The 26,886-nt window shown below is 34.7% G+C and overlaps 3 protein-coding genes across 4 annotated transcripts; 1 reads left to right on the top strand and 2 right to left on the bottom strand.

Annotated features, from left to right (window-relative positions):
• The first annotated feature begins 7,392 nt into the window (after positions 1 to 7,392).
• On the top strand, positions 7,393 to 9,969 carry LOC130805838 ((+)-borneol dehydrogenase 2-like). Its single transcript, XM_057670628.1, has 2 exons — positions 7,393 to 7,506; positions 8,830 to 9,969. Exons 1-2 carry the CDS (start codon positions 7,445 to 7,447, stop codon positions 9,623 to 9,625), a joined length of 858 nt encoding a protein of 285 aa, XP_057526611.1. The 5' UTR covers positions 7,393 to 7,444; the 3' UTR covers positions 9,626 to 9,969.
• A 345-nt stretch (positions 9,970 to 10,314) lies between these two features.
• On the bottom strand, positions 10,315 to 14,431 carry LOC130805839 ((+)-borneol dehydrogenase 2). The gene is made up of 2 exons (XM_057670629.1): positions 14,153 to 14,431; positions 10,315 to 11,359 (listed from the first exon to the last, which is right to left on the bottom strand). Exons 1-2 carry the CDS (start codon positions 14,194 to 14,196, stop codon positions 10,561 to 10,563), a joined length of 843 nt encoding a protein of 280 aa, XP_057526612.1. The 5' UTR covers positions 14,197 to 14,431; the 3' UTR covers positions 10,315 to 10,560.
• Positions 14,432 to 16,264: 1,833 nt separating this feature from the next.
• Positions 16,265 to 25,946, bottom strand: LOC130805192 (signal peptide peptidase-like 1). Of its 2 annotated transcripts, none has more exons than XM_057669858.1 (4): positions 25,680 to 25,946; positions 23,783 to 24,723; positions 17,311 to 17,511; positions 16,265 to 16,618 (listed from the first exon to the last, which is right to left on the bottom strand). In XM_057669858.1, the coding sequence occupies exons 2-4, from the start codon at positions 24,578 to 24,580 to the stop codon at positions 16,502 to 16,504; spliced, it is 1,116 nt and encodes a 371-aa protein (XP_057525841.1). In that variant the 5' UTR covers positions 24,581 to 24,723; positions 25,680 to 25,946; the 3' UTR covers positions 16,265 to 16,501. The 2 variants fall into 2 exon arrangements, with proteins under 2 accessions (XP_057525841.1, XP_057525842.1); XM_057669859.1 differs by having other exon boundaries at positions 25,437 to 25,695.
• Positions 25,947 to 26,886: the final 940 nt, after the last annotated feature.

Raw genomic sequence — 26,886 nt, 5'->3', positions numbered from 1 at the left:
TAGAAATTACAACTTGAAATATTCAATTGTCAACTAAGTAGGCTACAACAAATGAAATTATTATTTTATTTGTTAGTGATGCTTTTAACGTGACATGTGTAATTTTTCTTCTCAGTTCTCATGCAATATTTTATTTTCCAAACACTTGCAAATAATTATATCTCTAAATTTAAAATTAAATTTAAGCAATCAATATATGTGTACATAAAAAAAGAATCACTTATCCATATTTGATGATATCACCTGATAAATCCAATAAATAAAACAAATTTGAATAATCAATCAAATTAATTTAGATACTTTGTTCAAGATGAAATTGTGATTGAATTATCACGAATAGTCTGATGATGTGTGTACCTAAAATTTTGTAAAAAAATTAAAATTAATCTAAATTTTGTTAAACTTACAACCCAATGTTTAAACATCGCTACCCTTTTTATTTTATCGCCACCCCCCTAATGAAATTACAAATATGTCCCTGAATTTCAAAATATTGCGATTTTGCCACGGAACTTAAAATTTCCTATATATACTCCAATCTCACTAAAAACTTCTCTTATCACACTCAAAAAACAAACTTACAACATAAAAATTTTGGAGCATAAACTAAGAACTTCACGCAAAATTAATCGAAGTAATTTTTTTCGAATCGTATTATTTTGAATTTTTTTTTTAAAAAAGTGAAAGTCGCAGGAAAAACCGCGAGCCAACCTCGGCTGAGTCAGCGGTTTTTCCTGCGACTCAGCCGCGGTTGGCTCGCGGTTTTTCCTGCAACCAGTTATTTATTTATTTTTTTTCTATTTTTATATGAATAATTATTATTAATTTTATTTATATTATTATTGTTATTATTATTATTATTATTACTGCTATTATTATTATTATTATTATTATTATTATTATTATTATTGTGATTGTTATTACCATTATTATTAAATATTTATTTTTGTTTTAATTAATAATTTATTATTTTAAATATGTTTATAATAATAATAATAATAATAATTATTATTATTATTATTATTATTATTATTATTATTATTATTATTAGCTTTTTTTATATTTTTTTGAATATTATTTTTATTATTATTGTTGGTGATGTTGCTCTTGTTGTTGTTATTGTTAATGTTAGTAAATTTTCCTTTAATTTTATTTTTAAATATTCTTTTTGTTATTAGTGTTATGATTATTATTATTATTGTTTGTGCTATTATTGTTATGATTATTATTAATGTTTATTTTTGTTAATATTGTTATTATTGTTATGATTATTGTCAATTTAGAAAATGAATTACAATAATAATAATAATAATAATAATAATAATAATAATAATAATAATAACAATAATAATAATAATAACAATAATAATAATAATAATAATAATAATAATAATAATAATAATAATAATAATAATAATAATAATAATAAATATGTTGTAACATTATATTTGTTAATAATGATTAGTTAAATATTGTTGTTGGTAATTAATTATTTTTTTTTTGTTCATGTGGTTAATTAACGTAACGTTTGATTATGTTCATTTATTATAAATATTTAATTAAATTATCAAAAATTGTAGTAAATGGCTGGTAATCAAGGAAAAGGAAAGGGTTTTTTTTAGACACTTGTTGAGCGGTAATAGCTCTAGGCCTACTCTGCTCAGAAGGGACCCTCATGAGGGGGGGTAACGGGTTCTGCTAGGAGGGCTAAACAGGAAGAGGCTGCCAGACACAGTGTGGCCCAACGGTCGAGTGCGCTGAACCTAGTGCGTACTCCTTTTGATGACCAGGCTAGCAGCCTCCAGAGTAGTTGGGGGATTTCTAGTGATGATGATGTTATTGAGTACCTAGGCGACGTTGTTCGCCCAGTGGAGTGGACTGTTGTCCGGGGGTCTGACGGGAGATTCGCACGTGCCGGCCCTAGTTCTTCAGGCGCATCTGAGCGCGCCGGCCGTAGTCTCGTCGATAATGAGCCGCCACGGGGAGCAGGCGTTCACAGTCCGCTGGCACGGACTGGTTAGTCACATCGCCCCAGCCCGGGGGGCCCAGAGATACGCGCCTGATACCTAGCTATGGCGGGCACATAGCTAAACTTATTTTTGACGGCTCCGAGCGTACGCCTCCGATTCTGGAATGCCATAGTAGGAAGAGGCCGTTGGAGGCCATCATCGGACTGAGGGATATGAGCGATGCGTTGTACGATGTTCTACCCGCTACTCCCCTCGGCCGTCTACCGTACATTATGCACCAGCACATCGACTATGCTTTGATATCGGCCTTCGTGGAGAGGTGGCAGCCGGATACGAACACCTTCCACATGCCATGGGGGGAGATGACGATTATTGTTGCATGACGTGCAACGCATATTGGGCATTGCTATTGAAGGTTCTCTACCGGGCGAGCCTTCTGAGGTGGAGTGGCAGGTCGATATCACCAATCTGTTTGGGGAGCCCATGTCCGAGCTATGGCGGAAAGATGTATTCACCAGCGGCTGCGTCAACGTTGCTGAAGTGATGCAGCTGTGTCATAGGTCCTAGGCCATGGATACCCAGTCGACAGCCTACTACATGAATATTGTCGGCTCTACCCTGGTGGCGGATAAGACCAGAACCGGCATGTGACCTCACCTGATACTTGCCATGAACATCGATCAGGATGAGATCGCCTGGGGTACGGTGACCTTGGCCTACATGTATCGGCAGCTGGGAATGGCATCTAGGGCTGGTTGCAAGACCATTGCGGGTTGCCTAACATTGCCCCAGACATGGATCTATGAGTACTTTCCCGCTTTCTGCCCTCATCCTCGCCGAGCAGACGTGCCTAAAAAGACTAGGGCGGAGATGTGGTCCACGCGAAAGCCATGTCGTGAGGTGAACAGGCTGAGGGACTGCCGTAGCATACTTGACTCCATGACGGAAACTCAGGTATTGTACATCACATCACACTTTCTTATGCATGTTATTTTAATTTTAGATTATTTTTATATGTTATCTTTTCTTTGTGTGCAGGTGGAATGGACTCCGTACATGACTTCTCCAAGGGAATTGCTGAATGAGCACCCACGTACCACCTTCATCGGGGGTATCACTTGCTTTGATATCGTCGAGGTGTATTTGCCGGATCGGACAGTGCGACAAGTCGGCTTTGTGCAGGCTATTCGCTCCCCGCCTATGAGACCAGCCAAGGCTGTGCGACCGGCACACGGTACCTACTCCGTGACCTTTGCTTCTCCGCCTGTGTACTTGGAGGCATGGAGTACGTTCCCCTATAGTGCCTGCCTTGGTGAGCAGGCACTTCTTCGGGCATCTGTTCGATCAGAGGCTGAACCTAGTTACATTGAGTAGTTCAGAGTGTGCTCGCACCCGTACGTAGTCCCCGGCGAAGGATCGAGTGCCAGTTTTGGTCCATCTGAAAGCAGAGCTGAATACGTTAGTTTTTTTTAATTTATTTGTTTTCTCTTATGTCTTTGTGTTATTTGGATGTTGTTTTATATCTTGTTCACACCCTTTTTCCTTTTTTTTTTTTCAGTTTCTCAATGAATGGTCGAGTCGATTCGCTCCATAGGCGAGACTGCCTTCTGCTGCTGAAATGAACCCTCAGGAAAGACATGCTTTAGATGTATACCTTAATGATTGTAAAGATTTATATGTCGAATGGAAAGCGTTTAAGGGGCATGGCCCTTCATAGTCTGTACTTAAACTAATTTACATTAATGCTTTTATTTGTTTACGTCAACGCTTTTTACATTAAATTTAATTCATGTTTACATCAATGCTTTTATTAATTTATATCATTACTATACACAATGAATTTCATATACAATTTCTATAGAAATCACGTACACAATAGTATAACTATGAACTATCTACAAATCGAATCCCATGTACAATTTCTAAAATAAAACTGAATAATGATTTACACATCACGTTACACTATGGACTATCTAAATTTACAGCATCTGCAGCGGTGTTATTACGTTGTGGTGGTCGTGGCCCGCATAGTTTATTCCAGAGCATAGTCCTACTAGTAAAATGTGTTTCTATATGTCTGAAAAAATTGTCAACTGCTTCTTTCCAACGTTGATGAACTGGCGGCAGTGGGGATGAATCGTCGTTCATTAATAATTGAACAAAATGATTTCCATTCACCCAACATATATGTATAACTTTATTTACACTATGCACGCCCGGTGCTTTCCTTAACGGAAGAACCAAACAGTTGTACATCAGGTTACCGTCATCAGAACAATAATAAGCAATGCCAATGTTAAGAAACGTTGCTACAGAGTACAATGCCATCGGTGCATCCATCCAGTGAATATAAGGAGCAGGTCCATTGCCGTGTGAACCTATTCTGAATATAGCATCGTCTAACAACTCCAGGGATACATACAAACTTAGGTATTGGTCTCTGTTCATTTGCATTTCCATACACATAGCACGTGTTAAAATAGGCCATGCCTCCTCGCCTCCCAACTCTGTGGCGGCAATAGCTCTAAATCCACAGTTACTATTACCTAACACATCAATCCAGTCAAACAAGTAAGGAGGAAGAATGAATGGGATGTGATTAGGCCATGGAAACTGTGAAAAATCATGACCTCCTAGATCATCTGCAATTATTGAATATAAGGTTAATAAGATTAAGCTGTAACAAACTAATTTAAATAACGGAAAGGAAAGTCATATACCGGATAAGTTGAAACTAAACTTAATTCCAACTGAAGATTGCGTTTCTCGACCACTAGATCTACCACTGGATCTCCCGCGGGATGAAGATCTAGACCCTCGACCACGAGAAGATGATCTGCTATATTCAAATGCATTTTCATTTCTTCTCAGGGTTTTGCTTGTACTTGGTCTTCCCTTTCTAGGTGGACTTGCGTAAGGCTTAGGTATTTCGGCTCCATCAGGGTGTAGTTCATACTCAAGTACCTGAGACAATCGTCGTACAACTGCGAGATCAGATTTTAGAACTTCATCCACCAGAGATTGAAAGTACTCTTTGTCATCGGCGTTCGCGTATCGTATTCCTTCGTTGGTGTCATCTCCTATCTCTGTGTACCTCAAAGTACTCCATACATTAGGTCATTAACAAACTATACATACAAACATTAATAATAAAAACATTCAATAATAAATAAAAATTATAAATAACTTTAATAATTTACTTAAATAATTAATATTAAAAATAAAAATAATAATAATAACAAAAATTAACAATAATAATAACACTAAAAATAATAATAATAATAATAATAATAATAATAATAATAATAATAATAATAATAATAATAATAATAATAATAATAACAAATACAAAAATAATAATGTAAATAAAAAAAATTTAAAAAAATATAAAAATAAATAAATAAAATAAAATCGCAAAAACTTTGTGCGATTGAACCATGGTCTAGTCGCCCAGTTTTTGCGACTTTTTATTTTTTTTTTAAATAATACACCGATTCAAATCGAAAAATTTACGTACCGTATCCGATTCATAGTCGCTTTTGTTAGCCATAGTTAATCGATTACAACTAACAACTTGTTTAAAACCGAAGAACGTTTTTAGAGAGTTTTTAGAGAGATAGTACCGTGTTTGAATTCGTACATCATCAAGAACGCGTCTGAAAATTCAATATATATAGGGATGCGATAAAAATGTTCGGGATTAAAGTGATAATAGTGTTATTAAATGTGATTTACATTTGTTAAGCGAGTTTTAAGTCCAGTGATAAATTTGTAATTTTTTAAACTGCAGGGGCAAAATTATAAATTTATAGAGAATGACGATAAAATGAAAAATAGTAACGAAGTTTAATAACTCCCATTTACAAATTTTAATAGAGAATGTGTGTATTTACACAAGAATGAATGACTTTGAAATAAACGGACTAATTAAAAGCTATCGTACGCCTCGTAGTCGACAGTCGTACATCCAGTGATAAACTTTCGATTAACTTCTTCCTTTATAATTATTTGGATAGAAGTCTATAACTCTATGAAAGCAACTTCACCAGAAAAATTAAAATGTGCAGCATGTGCATATATTATTTTTGAATGGTTACAGTCACGTTCTTTACCATTTTTGAGTTTCACGCGAAAAATTAAAAAAAATTCTTATATAAATGAAGTTCTAGTTATTTTTTTTAACTATACATTATATAATTTTTTTCCATCACATTAATGTCAAATACATGTATAAATTTAAGATCATATAATGATAAGGTACTTATACACAAACTAAATTTTAATAATAAGGATTAACGCAATTTGAACTCCTTTATAAGCTGTGCCCTAGGCGGTTGCACCTCAAAACTACCCTCAAGAACAACCCTGAATAGGTAGTGCTTCGCAATTGTTCTTGTAGGTTGATTCAGTTGTCTTGTTTGTCTAATTATAAGTATCGATTTTTTAGTTTGTGCGTTGAAAAAGTAACTTACATATGATCTCATATCGAACAATTAGAGAGAGGTTGACCAATACATAAGTTTATTGAACTACTTCTTATACCAATTGGTTTTAGAATGAAACCTCATCGAAGTTGTGTGCAGTCTACTCTCCTATTATAGACGAGTGTATTACGTATAAGCTCAATAACCAACTAAATTATTATTGTATCAAAACTGATGCTTCGCATGTGAGGTTCTATTGGCCAGGATGAGTATATCCCACATCGATGAATTAAAAATAATTTATCATGTATAATACTTCTATTTTTTTGGCTTATAAAGTGTGCGGCTCCTCGTATTTTTCCGAATTTATATACCGATATTGATAAAAAATTCATTCAATTTAACAAGTTGTTAAAGCACTTATTTAAGGGTGTTATTATAAAAGTATTTAGTAAAAAAAATTTGTGATAAACTAAATGCCAAACACAGGTTGAGACTCTACGACTAATCTACATTTCTTCTAGGCTAAAATTTCATATAAGCCACATAACTAAATATAAATGATATGAACCGACTTATAATAATAAGGCCAAAAAAATTCCACCTCAAAATCCTTAGATGAGATTGGAACCACAAGAGATCTGGGTTGGGACAAATATATTTTATATTATTATCATGTTTGGTGTTTAATTAAAATACTAATATAATATTATATTTATATTAATGAATCAACTCAATTAAAAGTTTAAATTAATGGTTAAGATTTCAATTTTAACACATTTTTTTACACGAGACACCTTTAGACTAGAAGTGAATATAGCACAGACCCTCTTCATACATAACGCTAAATATTCCATTTGAATTTGTGGAGTAGTTGAGATTTAAACGAGTGACTTTCATTGGACCATATTAAAAACCAACTCAACAAAAAGATTAAACAGATTATTAAAGCGCAATATATATAAATTGAAAACTTTTGTACTATAAAAGGAAAGAACAATCGAACAAAATTACAGCGAAGAGTTAGAAAGGGAGCTAAGAAAATTTTTAATGGCAGAACTGAGCAGTTGCATTAGTAATGCTTCACCTCCAAGTACAAGAACAACACAAAGGTAATCACTAAAACTTCTAATTATAAGCCTATTTTTGGTTCTTCCTTTATTTTTTTCATTAGTTAGATGGATTTCTAAATTTAGTTAATCATGCTTTTCTGGATATTATTTGAAAAAATTGAATTGAATAGCATGTAGGAGCCAACGGCGAAGCAGGGTGAGGTCGGGGGTGGGTTAAAAGACCAGAATATAGTTGTTCCCTCATCAAAATTTATAGATTTTTTTAAAAAATTTAAAAAAATGACACCCCTAGCAGAAAAAAATAGTAGATAATTTGTTGGATTCTATTTATTTACTACAATATTTGTTACAAATTGGAGTAATAATTAAGGCTTTAAACTTGGGGACACATGTGGTTAAGCATCCTACACATGTTTAGTTCAGAATCACCTTTGTATTGTTGCATAGTTCAATCAAGTATTAAATTTCCAAATTGAAATTAAATATTCATTATCTTTTTAACCATTCATATGAACAATCAAACAACTTATATAATTGTCAAAACTTAGTGAAGAAAAAAATGATTTGAGTCCGGAAAATATAATTATAAGCCTTGTGAAATAATGTTGTTAACTAAAAATTATGTTAAATTTCTGATACCATTTTAACCGTTTAACACGGTAACCAAATAAGTCGTAATTAGGGATGGACATGGGTCGAATCTGGATCGAGTCCAGCTAGATTCAGATCCAGATCCTAATTTTTTTATTGGTCCTAGAACCGAATCCAGATCCATGGGTCTGAAAAATTTGGACTCAAACCCAGACACTTAGGGTCTAGGGTCTGGATCTGGATCCAAAATAATTTCTTTTTCCTGATTTTTTTTAAAATTATATTTTATACACTTTTCAAACACTCGAATAAAATTATTTAAACAACTCTATACAAATTGAGCGAAAAAATATATGAAGCTTTTCAACATACAAGTTCTTATAACAAAATATTTATCAAATCTTTTGATTTTAAAAGTATAGATATAGTGCAACTTTTCAAATTACAGGGAACCGATAAAGTTTATAATCACATAACGTTAAAAAATATAACAAAATTTCAAATCAAACAATTAAATGGACCATAATTTAAAAAAAAAGAGATTTAAATGGACCCATAGGTTGGATCTGGATCTCAAACTTGTGGACCCAGATCCGAACTCGGACCCTAAGGTCATGGACCCAGTTCCATAGGGTCTAAAAATAAGTGGATTCAGACCCTTAAAATTAAAGTCGGGTTGGGTTTAAACCCTTAGAGTCCAAGACCCATGGCCATCTCTAGTCGTAATTGTTTCAAATTTAAATGCACTTCAACATTTCAATAGTTTTTTAGGTTACTTGGTAAGGTGGCACTAGTAACCGGAGCAGCAGCCGGAATAGGCGAGAGCATTGTACGACTATTCCACAGCCACGGTGCAAGCGTATGCATAGTAGACATCAACGACAAAGTTGGCCAACGCGTATGTGAATCAATCGACGACTGTAAAGTAATCTTCTTCCCTTGCGACGTGTCCAAGGAAGACGATATCAAACGTGCAATTGATTTCACAGTAGAAAGATTCGGAACTCTCGATGTTGTTGTCAACAATGCTGGGATCTCGGATACTCCTTTCAAGGGGATCTGCGATGTGAACTCCTTCGAGTTGGACAACGTACTAGACTTAAACGTAAAGGGTACAATCTATGGGATGAAACACGCTGCACGAATTATGATCCCGTTAAGAAAAGGTTCCATAATTTCGCTCAGCAGTGGTGCAGCCGTTATAGCAGGAGTGTGTCCTCATGTGTATACGGCTTCTAAACATGCTATTATAGGCCTAACAAAGAATGTGGCAGCCGAACTAGGGAAATATGGGATACGAGTCAATTGTGTTTCTCCTTACGCGGTTTTAACAAACATGGCCTTAGCTCATGTACCAGAGGATGAGAGGACGGATGATGTGGTTGCGGGGTTTCGAGATTTTGTTAAGAAGAAAGCAAACTTGCAAGGGGTAGAGTTGACAACCGAGGATGTCGCAAATGCCGTGTTATTCTTAGCAAGTGATGAAGCTAGGTATATAAGTGCTGAGAATCTTGTGGTTGATGGGGGGTTTGCTTCTGTGAATCACACTTTAGGAAACTTTAGATGATTTTGCTGCCACATAGGTAGTCTTGGTTAGTTGGGATATGTGGGTTTGGGTTTAGGTTTTAATAAAACTAAGGGATTTTATTAAGATAGGGTGGTGTAAGAGGTTTGTTTTTAGTATGGATGAGACTCGATATTCGATATTTGATATTCAATTGGCTTCTTCAACCAAACGAATGGCGACTTGTATGTTTTGAGGCCTTTAACTGTTCTAGTACAAGATGAGTAATCGTTCTAGTTTTCGTTTACCAAAAACTTGGAATTTCGTGTGAGATCATTTGTCACTTTGCCATATATCGTAACTTAATTTGGTAAATTCATTTTTATGTGGTTTTACTAGCATTGATAAAACAATGGATCCATATGTATGTTACCATGATACTCGTTGGGAACAAAACATGTGTATTCTCCACCACTAATTTACCCTTTCAAATTTTCATCGTAATTATCAACAAATAGATACAACTATGGATAGGCAAGCCAACCTAGTCATTCTAGGTGTTTTGATACGATCCTATCAGGTAGCACGGTAGACGTGTATTCGGGCTCATAAACTTAAGATACGATTAAAACGGAGATATTTTAGCTTAATTCAAAATTCAGTGCATCACATCACTATTACACAATTCATTCGACTCTTCATACGACTCTTCATTCACTTCAGTTCAACTCTGTCTATTATTTTCAACGGTGGAGATCAAACCGCAAGACCAAAATATAATTCATTAATAATCTAAGAGCTAAGATCAGTGCATAAGTCATCACTGGCTACACAACATGAACAAAGAAGACTAAAGAGGGAAACTTAAAATACAGTTAGTTTCACTTCCATAAACAATGCCTTCATTTCATTACGAATCACAACAACAATTTCTTAATCTAAAGACAGATGAACAATCGCTTGCGTGATGAAAGCTAAAAAAACTACGACAATACGAATCATCTAAAAACTTTAAAGGAGTGATTCACAACAGTGAATCCTCCATCAACCATAAGATTATCCCCACTGACATACCTAGCTTCCTCGCTCGCCAAAAACAACACAGAATTCGCGACGTCATCAACTGTACACCCGACCTTCCGCAAATTGGCGTTGGTCTCAGCGAAGGCCTTGAAACTCGCAAGAGCATCTTCTGTCCTCTCATCCTCGGGTAAATGGGGCAATGCCAAATTTGTCGGAACTGTATAGGGTGAAACGCAATTTACCCTTATTCCGTGTTGTCCTAGTTCAGCTGCCACACTCTTCGTCAGGCCAACGACAGCATGTTTTGACCCTGTATATGCATGTGGACCTAAGCCACCTAAGGTGCCTGCAACACTACATAAAGAAATTATGGAGCCTTTCTTTGACGGGATCATAATCCGAGCAGCGTGCTTCATTCCTAGAAAAACACCCTTCACATTAACATCATATACCTTCTCGAAATCTGCCAGTTCCACATTACGAATGTCGTTGGTTGGAGGACCTGCGAGCCCTGCATTGTTCACCATGATATCAAGAGCACCAAATTTTTCTGCGGTGAAGTCAACAGCGCGTTTGACATCATCTTCCTTTGTAACATCACAATGGAAGAAACAAATGTTTGGATCACCACAGAGAGAATCCAATAGGCGTTGGCCAGCATTATCGTTGATATCTACAATGCATACTTTTGCACCGTGTTTGTGAAATAATCGCACAATGCTTTCGCCTATTCCGGTGGCTCCTCCAGTCACCAATGTCACTTTACCAAACAATCTGAAGAAGTCCCAAGTAAGATGGTTAAAGTTAAGAGATCACAAGGAAAAGGAAACGATCCCCATGAAACACAAAAAAATCTCGATCTTGCACATTTGAATACAATTGCAAACCAAATTCACCAAAAAATACTCCCTACATAGAGTGATATGCAAAGTGCTACATCTAGACTATACAACATGTCATACTACTTAGATGGGGTTTGAGAGGCCGTGTATGCAACATTACCTTTGTAATAACAAAGGGAATAAAAACGATCTCCATAAAGCACGAAAAAATCTTGATCTTCCATTTTCAAGTCCAATTGCAAACCAAGATGCATCAAGAAAATACTCCCCACATAAGAGTGATATGCAAAGTGCTACATATAGATTATACAACATGTCTTACTACTTAGATGGGTTTGAGGGGCCGTGTATGCAACCTTACCTTTGTAATAGCGAAGAGGTTGGGTATTAACCCGGAAAGCTAGAAAGAAAAGCTATCTAGTCGTTCCTATAGTCTCTCCATAAGGCTTCATGATCAATAGCTCATGAAATAGGTAATGCTAGGCCAACAATACCAACATGCCCTGAGCCCAATGTCAAGTGGCTCTTGCCAATATGGGGTTTCAGGGTCTGATGTACGTAATAACATTAACTTTACCCATGTAATAACGAGGTTGTTTTTGATTGATCTTTCATTTATTGTATCATCTACAATCACGCATAAATGAGAAGCACAAATAATTTAACGCGGCTATTTATCTTAACATAATCCATTACAATCTGAAACAATAAAATTATAAATCTTTGATTTCATCAAGAATGATTCATCAAACTTGGTGCACAAGGGCATGAAATGTTCTTGTTGATCATACTACCACTTAAGATAAGAATTCATCAAGCAATAATTTATCATAGGCCAAATGCCTTAATTCAATCTAAACTAACAAGTGAAACAATTAGAAATAACAAAGCTCCTTGATTTCTTGAATATATTCATTCGGGTTTGGGTTTGGATTAGATCAGTTTATTTTGTTGGCTCTTTTTTGGGTAATTACTAATTAGTTTTCCATTGGTTTAAGCTTTATCTTCATTGAGGTAGGTCTTTCATAGTGGGTCCACTTAGTTTTAAAAAATAACCAGAACATTTTTCTTCTAATTATTAATTGACTAGAATAGTAGAACTAGAACAGCAATCAGAAAAATAACTTTTACATGATTCTGCAATTCGATCTAAAGTATATAAAAATAGCTTAAAATTGACCATATTCTACTATTTTCAATTATTTGTAATTTATCTTAAATTAGCAAATTAGATGACACGATCTAGAACAACCCCAAACAATAAAATAAATTAAAACCAAATCACAAACAACCGTATGGTAACACGAGGGCTAGTGCACCAAATTTATATGTCAGTAACCGATAAATTTATTAATGGGCTTATACACAATAAGACCACCCATATGGTTGGCTGCATATAAACTCGATGAGGTTCCTACAACAAATTGGTGTATATTAGTCAATATTTCTCTAATTTTTCGATGTGGGATCACGTGTGAGTTATTCTTCAACGGTAACATCGGTATGGTGTTTACCGTTATGGTGTAAAAACGCGGTCACGATTACGGTTCGTGGTAAAAGAAAATATGCGGTTCTCACGGAACGGATCGTGGTAGAATAATTTTTAAATGATTATTTTGATTAAATTTATTAATAATTTATATATTAATATAATTAATACATATACAATTTTTTTTATACAAATACAATTTTTTATAGTTACAATAATATATGTTATTAGACGTTAAGGGTCCTGTACAATGAGTATAGCTTAGTAACAAATTTTTATTAATGATCCAACGCAATCCAACTTACTAGAATACATATTTTAATCTTTTTTTAAAAAACAAAAACTTTTGAATTAATCTTTGCAAATTTTTGTCGAAAGACGATATTTTTGGGAGATCATTTTTAATTGGATCGACTCATTATATATTTTTTTAAAATATTATAAGTAGGTATTAAGAATAATGTAAGTAGATATTTAAGATATTAAAAATAGACATTAAGAATATAATAAGTAACATTAAAAATAATATAAGCAAATTAAAAATACAATAAATAGATATTAATATTGCAACCAGCCACATGGGTACATAGAATTTGCACATTAATTTGTACAACGCATAACCCTTCTTTCATTCTCTTTATTGAAAATAAAGATCTATGAGATCTCAATAAAAATACTTATTGAGCAACTAGTCTTCTCCAACTCTATCCAAGTATTTGAACTTTGAACATGACGTTCAAGGACCAACTCGGATCTGGTGAAAGTTCGTGTGTAAGTTTTTTTATTTTATTATTTTTCTTTTTTTTTTGGGTTGATTGGTATGATATGTGTTCGATATCGCCCCCAAAACAGAGCATCTCGCCGTAATTTACAGAAATTTCCGTTACAAAACGGTAGAAACGGCCGGTTTTCGACACATAACGCCGTTTTCTGGGTCAGCGTTATAAAACGCGAGATCTCGGAGCGGTGATTTCATAAAACGTTATAAATCGTCCGTTCCAAGATGGAACGTCCGTTACTTTATCACACTAATTGAGAACAAATTAAAAAAAAATAATACTCTTGTAACACACTGTCTTTTATTTAAAGAGACCGATCTCAATATAAGAAGCGCACATTCTTATTTTCTCTTTAATTTGTATTAATTGGATTATTCAGCCTATATATTTAATGCGTGTGTTGACTATCTCTCGCGACAATTTATGAGAAAAAAAAAAGTACGAGTGAGAAATTCACCTCTGAAACTGGGGAGGAATGATAGTGGTGGTAGCTAATTCCATTAGAATTGGGCATGGAGATCTTACAGTTATTCTTGAATTGTGAGTACCGCGTTTGTTTTACGAAATCCACAAGTACTACATGTGTATTTAACATGTGGGCCGGTCTGTTTTTTCTGTGACCGATTACTTTTCCCATCTTTGTTTTCTTGTCATTTTACCAACGGATTTGACACGTCTACATGTGTAGTAATGTGTTTCTTTGTGTCATTAGATTGGTTTCAGATTACGTGTTTTAAGTCGATTTGAAATTGATTTTGTGTTCATATTGTATTTTATATAATTGTAACTTATTTTTAAAATAGGGACAAATCAAATTTGATTATAAAGTTAGGTGAATTTCGAGTCATCTTATTGTTTTAAACAAGTCACATTACATCCTTTTGGAAGTTTTTCTATTTACCACTATCAAACTCAACACCTTGTTATAGATCTTTACCATTGAAGATGACAAAAATTAATAAGTGTGTTTTTTTAAGTTTAATTTTTTTTCTCTAATAAAATCATGAGCTGGCAGAAAGGGTTGCGCCTATGTAAGAAATCGTATGTTTAATTTGGAGAATTTGTGATTTATTACACAAGCAAAGGAGTATCTAAGAATCGAACTCATTACCTTATTTGTGAAAGGTGGCTGTCTCCAACTGAAACAAGGTCCGATTCACTCCCATTTGGAATTTAGTTTGAGAGTTGTGCAACGGGATATATTAAGAGCTTGAATACGACCCTCAAATATGTGGGTTTTAAATTGATTCTTTATTTGATGGGCTAAAAACAGACGCTATTAAATACGCCTTTTATTATTATACAATATACTCCTAAAAAAAGAGATGTAAAATTCCAAATGACAATCTCACAATATATGATGATTTGGCGAAAATCTATTCGCTACTTATTGCTAAAGTGTTTTCATGAAATGCCAACAAATTTATGACTGTATATTAAATTTGCTTTATTAAAAAACTTTTCTTTCAAGTGTAACTCAAAATTGTCGTTGTTAGATAGTAGGAGAATCTTTATTGAATATTTTTCCATTATTAGATGATACTAATTTTTTTTTCTTTTTCTAGTCTTTTTTCTTTTATCATTTCTCGTTTTTTTTAAATTTTTTTCCATTGAGAATTTGATATAAATAATTAATTCATGTAAATTATTTTATTTTTTTGAACTAGTTTTTCCATGTATAGTAGTATCTCAAGTTAAAAAATGTAAGAATTAAAGATTCATTCTTTAACCCAAATTTCTCCTAAAGGTACTAACATTTAGATAAAATTATTTCAATTGTTCATTTATGTGACTAAATAGTAGTAAATCTGAATAAAAATAATTTATTTTCCGTATAACGTGATTTCATTGACACTTTCTCTTTATAAGTCAATCAAATTATTAATTTTCAAACATATCCCTAATTAATGGTTAAGTTTGATTCATAGTCATACAAAGATTTTCTACATCAGAATTAACAGCATAAATGCAAAACAATTAACAAATATATAACAATTAAGGTTAAATAACAATTTAAATTAATAAACTACAATCATTGTAGATATTATCTGATATTAATGACTAGTAAATTTCTCACCAATCACTCTTAATATATAAACATTTTTCAAAAAAGGTGCATATATTATAATTATAAGAGAGAAAAAGTATTATCTTTAATCAATAAGCTCTCACATTCTAATCTTGATATAACAAATCTAAAGGAATATTCATTTTCTTATTAAAGAATAGACTATAATATTTTCTTTTAATCTTGTCAGTATATTTTAATTCTCTTACAATACTATTCGAATGGTTCAAATTTTATTTTATTCTCAATAAACATAACTAAAATTTTAAAGGTTAAAATTGTCACATTCTGGTAGATCTACTAGGATGGATAGTTGAATCTAGTGACAACTATGAACAAACATTATAACATAAGATCAAGAAAAACAATGTAGCATTCCTTACTAAATTTCGATTCCTCCTCTCCTCGATGCTACTCGCATTCCTATTCCGCCTCCCGTCAATGCTTCTCGCATTCCTACTCCGCCTCCCCTCGTCGCTACTCGCATTCCTACAACGCTACTCGAGTAACGCCATATCATTGAAAGAACTTCTACAGTGATAATAGTTGTACTTGTACATAAAGTTTCTAATTAAGGAAGAATACATTCAACAATTTCATTGATTAGAAATAAACATTCATTATCACTACAAGAGGTATTTTTCCTAAGAATAAACAAGAAGCGTTGCTCCCCTTAAGTATCTTTACATATTTCAGGCCTTTGTTCTAAGCAAATACAATTTCATTGGATTCGAGTAATCATACTTCAACCGAATGGACCTTTTCGCTCAAATTTGGCAATGAACCTTCCCATAGCTCCATCAGCTCGTTCCTCAACCATGAGATTACGATTATGGGGCCTAATGTTGAAGGTACCTGTGTCAACCAAGAATATAGCTCAAAACCAATACACAACGATCAAAATTTAACCTCATACATATAGAGAATCATTACGACCAACAGACAAACAACAATGCCAAAGACTACCTTAAAATGCCTCCTAATGGATTGTTACTAGCTGGCTAATTCGCTGATCAAATTCGCAATTCGCTGAAAATGACCAAAAAATAGCCTAAATCTGACCATAATTAGCTTTTTTCAATTCCCGATTCATGAGGAAGTTAGCGAATCATGTGACACTGAGGCACATAATAAGATATTAATACAGTAATGTCAACGGTTGATTAAAAATTCTATCGGACAAAATGAAACAATCTAGTACTCTAAAGTAGAACACTCAACTACATCAGAAGAATTGCCGATAATTACCAAGTTACCAGCTAATGCTTACTCTTCCAACTAAACTAGTCCTCAATATTTGCACTAATCCCCTAAGTAGCAAACTAAATCAAATAAAGGATATAGATGATCCAAATGAAAGACAACCCTTTCAAATTGAACTTTTATTCTTCGTCTGTCCCTTTGGATTTGCACCTTAAAACTTAAATATGTGAGAGCTTTTTGAATCCTAGTATGCAAACTCAAAGGGACAGAGGGAGTAAATGTTTCTAAATTAGCTGTATTTTTGGAGCTTAACAACATATCTTACTTGAAATCAATGAGCTTACCAGGTACAAAAGAGCTGGTTGTGGTGAGTGAGTCAATGTTCCGGCTGCTAAAGCTGTAACAAGCCCAATAGCATATCCAGAAATGGCATACCATATGTATTTGTGTCCTCTGGAGGATGCAAAATCTAATGTACTGACCGCTTCTCTGTTCTTTCTGTGATCGAAGCAGAGAACTAACGCCAAAAGCATAGCGGGGATAGCCTGAAAATCAAAACCATTCAAGTTCAGATTCACATGCAAAATTCCTTTGATAGATGCAAGTTATGTTGTAGTATCAAGAAAAATTTAACTCCACAGCATAGCAACTGTGTGAGGTTGGGTTTAATATATGACGAGGACAATCAAGATATTTCATACTAGAGAAGAGGAAGAAATATTAAACACTGAACACAAGCAACCTGGGTCTTGTCGCTTGAATCCAAAAGGGAAACACAAATTCTTGTGAGAGACGGTCTATTTGAGAAACCATTCCTAATTTGGTGAGCCCATCATCATGTTTTAGTTTAATTAAGCTTTAATGGGTTGGGCTTGAAAGACATCTCTCAAAAAGACAGTCTCTTAGGAGACTTGCTAAAAGTGAAAATAAGGAAATATCACACTACTAGCGGAGAAAAAGCAAGTTAAATATAATACCAATACGAATACGTGCAATTTGTTCATTTGGGCCATCAGGTCGATCTCGTATCGATTCAAAATCGGGTGTTGTGTCTGTATTGATTTTTACTTAATTTTAAATTCATTTTGAAGTCGAGTCAAACGGGTGAATATCGGGCCACTGCTCTGATTTGAACACCTCTACTTGCAACTTTGGTGCATATATCAAGAGGCCTAACGACAATCAAGTTTATATAACACAAGACCAAACCAAATCTACATTATTCAAACTTGTAAGCCAGTGCCATCAGATATGAAAACCGTAATCACTTACATCGACTATACGAAAAGTGCATTTGAGTTCCTCATCCTTGAATGTAAAAAGTGGAAAATCAAGTAATAAAAGCCACAAGTATACTCGATAATCTTGCGGATATTTGCACATAGAAAGTCACACAGGGCATATACTAATAACATAATCTTTGCCTACCAAGCGATAAATAACCATACAACTTGTTATGAATGGTAGTATACTAATGTGATTATAAATGATACTATACTAATGTGTGACTTGAGTGCACATTAAAGGGTTGAATTCATGTGTGTGACTCTTGAGTTGTGGAATCCAAAAGGGTGTAATAAGGTGAAGAGTATTCATGGGAATTATTGGTGTTAATGAAGATTAAGGTGAAGAGTCTCATGTGTGTGACTCTTGAGATAATGCCTTTTCAAGTTCTTAGAGTTATTTCATAGTATTCATTACCCTAAATTAACTATGTATTTATGTGAGCCATTCATCTTCAAGTACCTAGCACTATAAATAGGGCTCTCATACCCACACTTCAAGTATGCAAAACACATCAAACACAACCCTTAAGCCAAACACATAGCCTATTGTTGTTATCTCTATCTCAATTGTAATTCTTCATATTGAAGTGTTGTTTGTATTCATTTGATATAATATAAACATAAACTACACACCACGGAGGACGTAGCCATCATTGGGTGAACCTCCTTAAATCTTTGTGTCCTTGTTTGTTACTTTGTCAAACTTAATTTTGCTCATTGTTGTTTGTTCTTAACATCGTAAGTATTTGGCGATCGTTTTCAATTGGTATCAGAGCCAAGGTTATTTTGCGGTGTTTTAAGAAATTATTACTTGAAAATCATGACTACAATGAAGCTCGATATTGAGAAGTTTGATAGGAATGTAAACTTTGGCTTATGGCAAGTCAAAATGAGAGCCATTTTGATTCAAAATGGTGTGCACAAGGCGATTGATGGTGTAGAGAAGATGCCGGAAGGAATGTCCGTATCGAGATGGGAAGAGATAGACACAAAGGCGTTATCGGCAATCCAATTATGCTTATCCAATGAAGTTCTAAGAGAGGTTGTTAAAGAAACAACAACCAAGAGTATATGGGAGAAATTGGAATCACTCTACATGGCCAAGAGTGTTACCAATAGGCTACTTTTGAAGAGTAGACTCTACGACTTACGCTTGGAGGAAGGTAAACCTTTAAAACCTCACTTGGATGAGTTTTGTTCCATTGTTATGGATTTACAAAACATTGATGTTAAGCTTGATGATGAAGACTTGGCAATTTATCTTTTATGTTCTTTACCCCCTTCTTATAAAAATTTTAGAGAAACTCTACTTTATGGTAGAGATAATTTGAGTAGTGATGATGTGAAGAATGCCTTGACTCAAAGGGATCTCATTGATACACAATTGTCACAAAAGTCACCAAGCAATGCTAGTGACAGTTTGTTTGTAAGAGGGAGGTCACAAGAGAAAGGTTCCACTAGTGGGAGTGGAAACAAGGGTAAAGGAAGGTCCAAGTCCGTAAGGCCAAACAAAAATAAGACTTGTAACTATTGCAAGCTTAAGGGCCACATCAAGAAGGATTGTTGGAAGCTTAAGAGAAAGCTAGAAGAAGAGGCAAGGGAAGGAACTAGCAATGCCAATGCTAGTTATGTGAATGATAGTGATGATAGCGATGTTCTTGTTGCCACTCATGAGTACAAAGGTAATAATGAATGGATTTGATTCGGGGTGCACATTCCACATGACTCCCAACAAAACTTTCTTCCATACATTTGAAAGTGTTGATGGGGGAAATGTTACCATGAGAAACAACACCACATGTAAGGTTGTTGGGATTTGGAGCATTAAAATTAAAATGTTTGATGGGATTGTGAGGACCTTAACCGATGTAAGGTATGTCCCGGGCTTGAAAAAGAATCTTTTATCTTTGGGTACTCTTGATAAGATCGGGTGTAGAATCACTTGTGAAGGTGGAGTTATGAAGGTAGCCAAGGGTTCACTAGTGGTGATGAAGGGGAGGTTGAATGGGAGTTTGTATGCTCTTCAAGGTTCAACCATTCTTGGCTCGGCGAATATATCCACAAGCACAATGTCCGATCGTGACACCAAACTTTGGCACTTAAGGCTTGGTCACATGAGCGAAAGAGGTATGTTTGAACTCTCTAAACAAGGTTTATTTAATGGGAAAAATTTTGGGAACCTTGGTTTTTGTGAACATTGTGTTTATGGGAAACACAAGAGAGTTAGTTTTAAACCCGCCATCCACAACACTAAGGGGATATTAGATTATGTCCATTCCGACTTGTGGGGGCCTTCTCGAACGCCCTCCCTTAGTGGTTGTAGCTACATGTTGACCTTTATTGATGATTACTCTAGGAAAGTTTGGTGTTATTTTATAAAACATAAATATGAAGTTTTTGATGTCTTCTTGGAATGGAAGAAGATGATTGAAAAGAAAGCCGGTAGGAGCATCAAGACCTTGAGAACCGACAATGGTCTTGAATTTGTTGATAGCAAGTTTCTCAATTATTGTTCTAATGAAGGTATTGTTAGACATAGAACTTGTGCAGGTCGTCCTCAACAAAATGGTGTTGCGGAGAGGATGAATAAAACGTTATTGGAAAGGGCAAGATGCATGCTAAATCAAGCAAATTTGGGGAAACAATTTTGGGCCGAAGCGGTGGCTACGGCATGTTATTTGATCAACCGTTCACCTCATACCGCCTTGAAGTTCAAGTCGCCACAAGAGGTATGGTACAACACTCCGGTAAACTATTCTAGTCTTAGAATCTTTGGTTGTTCAGCTTATATTCATGTAAATGATGGTAAGTTAGAACCTAGGGCTAGAAAAGGTATCTTTGTGGGGTATGGAGTGGGTGTAAAGGGGTATAGGGTATGGTGTAATGATTCAAAGAAAATTATTGTTTCTAGAGATGTTGTTTTTGATGAAGATAGCATGCTTATATCTAATGTTGAAAAACCTTTTAATAATGATGATAATGAAGCACAAGTAGAGGTTGAATCCTCCAATATTGATAATGAGAAAAATGATGATGTTCAACAAAGGTCTCCTCCTTTGTCCACAACTAGGCAAAGAAGGAAGATCGTGGCTCCAAGGAGGTACATTGAAGAGTGTGATTATGTTGTTTATGCTCTCAACATTGCTAGCGAAGTTGAAGGGTTAAATGAACCAAGTACGTACAAGGAGGCTATGGCCTCAAATGACTCAAGCAAGTGGTTGATTGCTATGAAACAAAAGATGGAATCTCTTGCGAAGAATGGAACTTGGGATATCGTTGTTGCACCAAAGAAAAAGAAGATTGTGGGGTGCAAGTGGATATTCAAGAGGAAGGAGGGTCCTTCTAGTGATATTCCTCCCATCTACAAAGCAAGGGTTGTTGCAAAGGGATACTCTCAAATTGAGGGTATTGATTTTCACGAAGTTTTCTCTCCGGTCGTGAAACACTCTTCTATTAGGGCATTGCTTGCTTTGGTGGCGATGGAGGATTTGGAGTTACATCAATTGGATGTAAAGACGGCTTTTCTTCACGGTGAGCTTGAAGAAGAAATCTTTATGAAGCAACCGGAAGGTTTTGAGGTAGCCGGTAAGGAGAATCATGTGTGTAGATTGAAGAGGTCATTGTATGGGTTGAAGCAATCTCCAAGGCAATGGTACAAAAGGTTTGATTCCTTTATGATTTCACATGATTTTGTTAGAAGTTCTTATGATAGCTGTGTTTATCTTAAGAAATTTGAAGATGGTTCTTTACTATATTTGCTCTTATATGTTGATGATATGCTAGTAGCATGTAGCTCTTTGCTTAAGGTGGAGGACTTGAAAGAGTTGCTTTCAAGTGAATTTGATATGAAAGATCTTGGTGAAGCCAAGAAGATTCTTGGGATGGAGATTTTGAGAGATCGGGCTAAGGGTGTCTTATACCTTAGTCAAAGGAAGTACATTGAGAAAGTTGTTCAACGTTTCTCCATGGATGATGCTAAAGGTGTGTCTACTCCTCTTGCTTCTCATTTCAAATTGTCCAAGAATTTGTGTCCACAAACAAAAGAGGAAGAAGAGCAAATGGTAAGAATTCCATACACTAGTGCCGTTGGTAGCGTTATGTATGCTATGGTATGCTCTAGGCCCGACATTGCTCATGCGGTGAGTTTGGTGAGTAGATATATGTCTAATCCGGGTAAGGGACATTGGGAGGCACTAAAATGGCTATTGAGGTATTTGAAAGATACTTCAAATGATTGTCTCATGTATGGGAAAAATTCAAGTGAGCTAACCGGGTTTTGTGACTCGGATTATGGTGGTGATCTAGATAATAGAAAGTCCACAAGTGGGTTTGTGTTTACTTTGGGTGGTTCGGCGATTAGTTGGCAATCATCTTTGCAAGATGTGGTTGCTCTTTCTACAACCGAAGCGGAGTACATAGCCGTGGCCGAGTCATTCAAGGAAGCAAAATGGCTTAAAGGTCTTGTTGGTGAAATGTGCAACAAAGTGTGTGAGGTAAGTGTGCATTGTGATAGTCAAAGTGCAATTCATTTGGCTAGGAATCAAAACACATTTCATAGAAGGTCCAAGCACATTGATATTAAGTATAACTTTATCCGGGATGAAGTTGAGCACAAAAGGGTGTTATTGAAGAAAATTGACACTACGGAAAATCCGGCCGACATGATGACAAAGTCATTACCTACTACCAAGTTTGAGTTATGTGTTGACTTGGTAGGTTTAGCTCCTTGCTTGAGATAATGCCCTCTTGGGCATTTTGAGGTGTGTATGTTTTTTGAATAATGTTGTGACTTGGGTGAACTCAAGTCAAGGTGGAGATTGTTATGAATGGTAGTATACTAATGTGATTATAAATGATACTATACTAATGTGTGACTTGAGTGCACATTAAAGGGTTGAATTCATGTGTGTGACTCTTGAGTTGTGGAATCCAAAAGGGTGTAATAAGGTGAAGAGTATTCATGGGAATTATTGGTGTTAATGAAGATTAAGGTGAAGAGTCTCATGTGTGTGACTCTTGAGATAATGCCTTTTCAAGTTCTTAGAGTTATTTCATAGTATTCATTACCCTAAATTAACTATGTATTTATGTGAGCCATTCATCTTCAAGTACCTAGCACTATAAATAGGGCTCTCATACCCACACTTCAAGTATGCAAAACACATCAAACACAACCCTTAAGCCAAACACATAGCCTATTGTTGTTATCTCTATCTCAATTGTAATTCTTCATATTGAAGTGTTGTTTGTATTCATTTGATATAATATAAACATAAACTACACACCACGGAGGACGTAGCCATCATTGGGTGAACCTCCTTAAATCTTTGTGTCCTTGTTTGTTACTTTGTCAAACTTAATTTTGCTCATTGTTGTTTGTTCTTAACATCGTAAGTATTTGGCGATCGTTTTCACAACTATATGAAGATTAAGCAATACTACAAAATTCTAATAACTCGAGATCAAGACTAAAGATAATGAATCCACAACTAATCAATCAGAATACTAGTTAAAAAGGAAGAAGTTGTACCATGTCTCCTAGTCCAAGCATCATGAAATCGGCTGCATGTTCTCCTGGAATGACTCCACCTAACAGATTCCTAGGAAAGACGATCTTCACTGGCAGCTCCAATTTCTTAGTAATCAATTGCAGCCCAGGAAGACTCAAACTATCAGCTACTGTATGAACAGGATTCGATGCCTGTTGAGTCGCTACGGAAACCATTACGTTCGCACCAAAGAATCTCTCTGAGTAGAAAACCCAAAAGATGTCGTACATAAACAAACAAACAAGAAGCATCGCGCATACTTTTATGTTCGGAAGCCTTACATGGCTTACAAACGCAACACATATGGAGATCCCTAGCAAGTTATTCAATATCCAATGTCCCGAAACAAGCCAAGCGGCCACTACACAAATGCAAACAACCAAGAGGAGCCCTTGAATTCTAGTAATGGACTTAGAACAGCATCTCGAAACAAATGGGTCAGCCAACCCTAGTTGTGACTTCACACGACTGGCATATGGGGATAGGCAAAAGAAAAGGGACGAAGCAGCGGCAACCGCTGTGAAAGCCGTCAAGAGTTGTGACACTGAAGAAAACAAGTAAAACATCATGATCAAGCTAAAAGAGCTCATTATAGGAATCATAAGAGCTTGAGATCTATCCAAGGTAATCGATGCTTCGGAAAAATTATGATTACGCTCCATTTCCTTTCCATAATTCAAAGCTCGAAAAGCAGATCCAAAAGTCACGGCAACTGCTGTTATAATGAGAGTAACTGGAGCAGGCTCTAACAAATGCAAAAGCTTCCACAAAGACTCCATACTTCCCACCACATGCAAGACCCTTTGAAGAAAAAAAAAAAGCAAAATTTACCACCAAGAATCTATATTATTATTGATCGGATACTTAGCCACCAAAGCTGCAATCTTCCTCTGGTACAACTAGACCAGAGAATACACGCAACCTGAAAAGGCAAACATCAACAAAGGCAATTTCAGATACTCTCCCGCAGCATGTAGCCCATGGGGTGTTAGAAGTCAAGCAATGAATAGATGATCGTAGAATGAACAACATTCCCACCACATTGCCGGTTTAACAAAACGACTAGGTACAATAAAAGCAAGACGGGATTTAACTCTAATTACAACAACAACGTCAAAGCCTTGATCCCAAGCCTTGATCCCAAAAGATGGGGTTCGCTACATGAACTAACACTGCATCAGTCTTAGTGATCGTCCATATGAATTCTCATTATCCATTCATTTCGACTTGACTTACATTACATTCATAAATTGCCTAAGCTATCAACAAAAAACCAAAACAAGCCACCAATCCAACATCCACCCCAAGCTATTCATGGTCATTATACATCAAAATTCATCAATCATCCATATATACATTGAGGTCAACCAATCAGTTTAACAAATTAATCAAGAAACTAAAACCCTCAAATCAGATTGGAAACCCTCTCCATAATTCATAAGACCTTTAAAAGTAATCCAACTCATAAAAGTATGCCATTCTTTCACATTTATGCTTTTGATGCTACATTAAAGATTACACACCATGATAAATCATGCACATGAATTAGATTAAAAAACACTGTTCAAGAAAATAAAATGAAAAACCCAACAAAATAAATACTGCTATGATCAATACAAACATAAATAAACATACCCATAAAAAATTACTATCCAATACTTTCAATTTAGACCAGCAGAAAGAATATGATCCTATGTAAACAAAATATTGCTCTAGGGATTGGAATTCAAGAAAACAAAATAAGTTCATCTAATTTTCAAGATTGAACAAAAATAAACACCCATATCAAGAAAAGATTGGATCTTTGAGTAGAACAGCAATAACATCAATCTAACATCAATAATCTGAAAAAGTATGAAACTGAAAATTTGGACTTACCTTGGACCTGAAGGAGATTGAAGAAAGAGAGATAAAAAAGTAATTGATGTGATTTATTTTTGTTTTTGTTTTTGTTTTGGTTCATGTATCACAATTCACAAGTGGGTTAAGGGATAGTACCATAGAATATAGATGGATATGGGCATAGTATTCATTTTTTATATGGGTTAGATCCGTTAGAGGTGTGAATCACTGGATCTATAGGTTTGGGACTCGGGTCGTTAACTCGTTGTTCTTCTACTTGACATCAATTTAGCCCACATATACACTGATTCTATGCCCATATCCGTTAGATAGGTGAATCTAGAAAAATAAAAACAAATAAAAAAAATTTAAAAATTTTCATAATTAGCTTTGTGAAATTTTAATTTCCAAAATAAATGTATTCGTGTCTGATTTTAACGTGAGAATTTTTTCGTTGTTACTAATAGTTAACAAAAGTTAGACAAAAACATGATTTTTAAATGATAAAAAATAACAACATAATATTTGTTGTTTTTTGTCCTTTCAAATGTTATGAAATTATCTTTCTATTATCTCTTGCCGTAGTAAATTTATTTCTCTTATTGCGTAAAAAAGTCAAATATAGTTAATGAAACAAAAGAAATACTCCTATTAATTTTTATCTTTTTTTTTTTGCAATTACTTTCTTCTTTTAACATTACAATTGACAGACTTATTCTCTATTTTTTTAATTCTTTCCATTTTAATCATTTAATTCAATCTTTTACTTTTTTTTGCTTTATTGTCCAATCTGATTTATTTGTCTATTAACATTCACCCAAAAGTAATTGATATTAAATAAAAGGGACAAAGAGAGTAATTCATAACATTTCAATAAATAATTTTTCCCAAGAGTTGAGTATTATTTTAATTGAAAAATAGTATTTTGAATTCAATTATTAATGACAATATTTGAACAATTTACTAACTGGCCTTTGCACGATAAAAATCAAACTCTTATATGAGTTCATATATAAAAAAAGTGTTTGCGTGTTCCTAATTTTAAGTGCAATCAAGAAAGTTTAAATAATCTTTGAAGAAAAGACATGATTCAATATAAATATAGAGATCATCTATTTATTATATGAGCATGATTTTTTTTAATATTCAGGTCTAAATTTCATTTTAGATTAATTAATAACAAAACAACCGTAATTCAAGAATTCAAATATAGTACGAGTATTAAGTTAGAAAAACCATGGGT

The sequence above is a fragment of the Amaranthus tricolor genome, chromosome 2 (assembly GCF_026212465.1).
Source record: "Amaranthus tricolor cultivar Red isolate AtriRed21 chromosome 2, ASM2621246v1, whole genome shotgun sequence".
Lineage (NCBI taxonomy): Eukaryota > Viridiplantae > Streptophyta > Magnoliopsida > Caryophyllales > Amaranthaceae > Amaranthus > Amaranthus tricolor.
This window is presented reverse-complemented; position numbering and strand designations above follow the sequence as displayed.

Bases quoted from the DNA above. Each gene is read 5' to 3' on its own strand.
- LOC130805838 (XM_057670628.1), top strand. From the start codon at position 7,445: ATGGCAGAACTGAGCAGTTGCATTAGTAATGCTTCACCTCCAAGTACA. The intron at 7,507-8,829 runs GTAATCACTAAA...ATAGTTTTTTAG, and splicing joins AGTACAAGAACAACACAAAG to GTTACTTGGTAAGGTGGCAC.
- LOC130805839 (XM_057670629.1), bottom strand. From the start codon at position 14,196: ATGGAATTAGCTACCACCACTATCATTCCTCCCCAGTTTCAGAG. The intron at 11,360-14,152 runs GTGAATTTCTCA...GGACTTCTTCAG, and splicing joins ATTCCTCCCCAGTTTCAGAG to ATTGTTTGGTAAAGTGACAT.
- LOC130805192 (XM_057669858.1), bottom strand. From the start codon at position 24,580: ATGGAGTCTTTGTGGAAGCTTTTGCATTTGTTAGAGCCTGCTCCAGTT. The intron at 17,512-23,782 runs GTACAACTTCTT...TTTGATTTTCAG, and splicing joins TGCTTGGACTAGGAGACATG to GCTATCCCCGCTATGCTTTT. The intron at 16,619-17,310 runs GTAAGCTCATTG...TGGTTGACACAG, and splicing joins AACCAGCTCTTTTGTACCTG to GTACCTTCAACATTAGGCCC.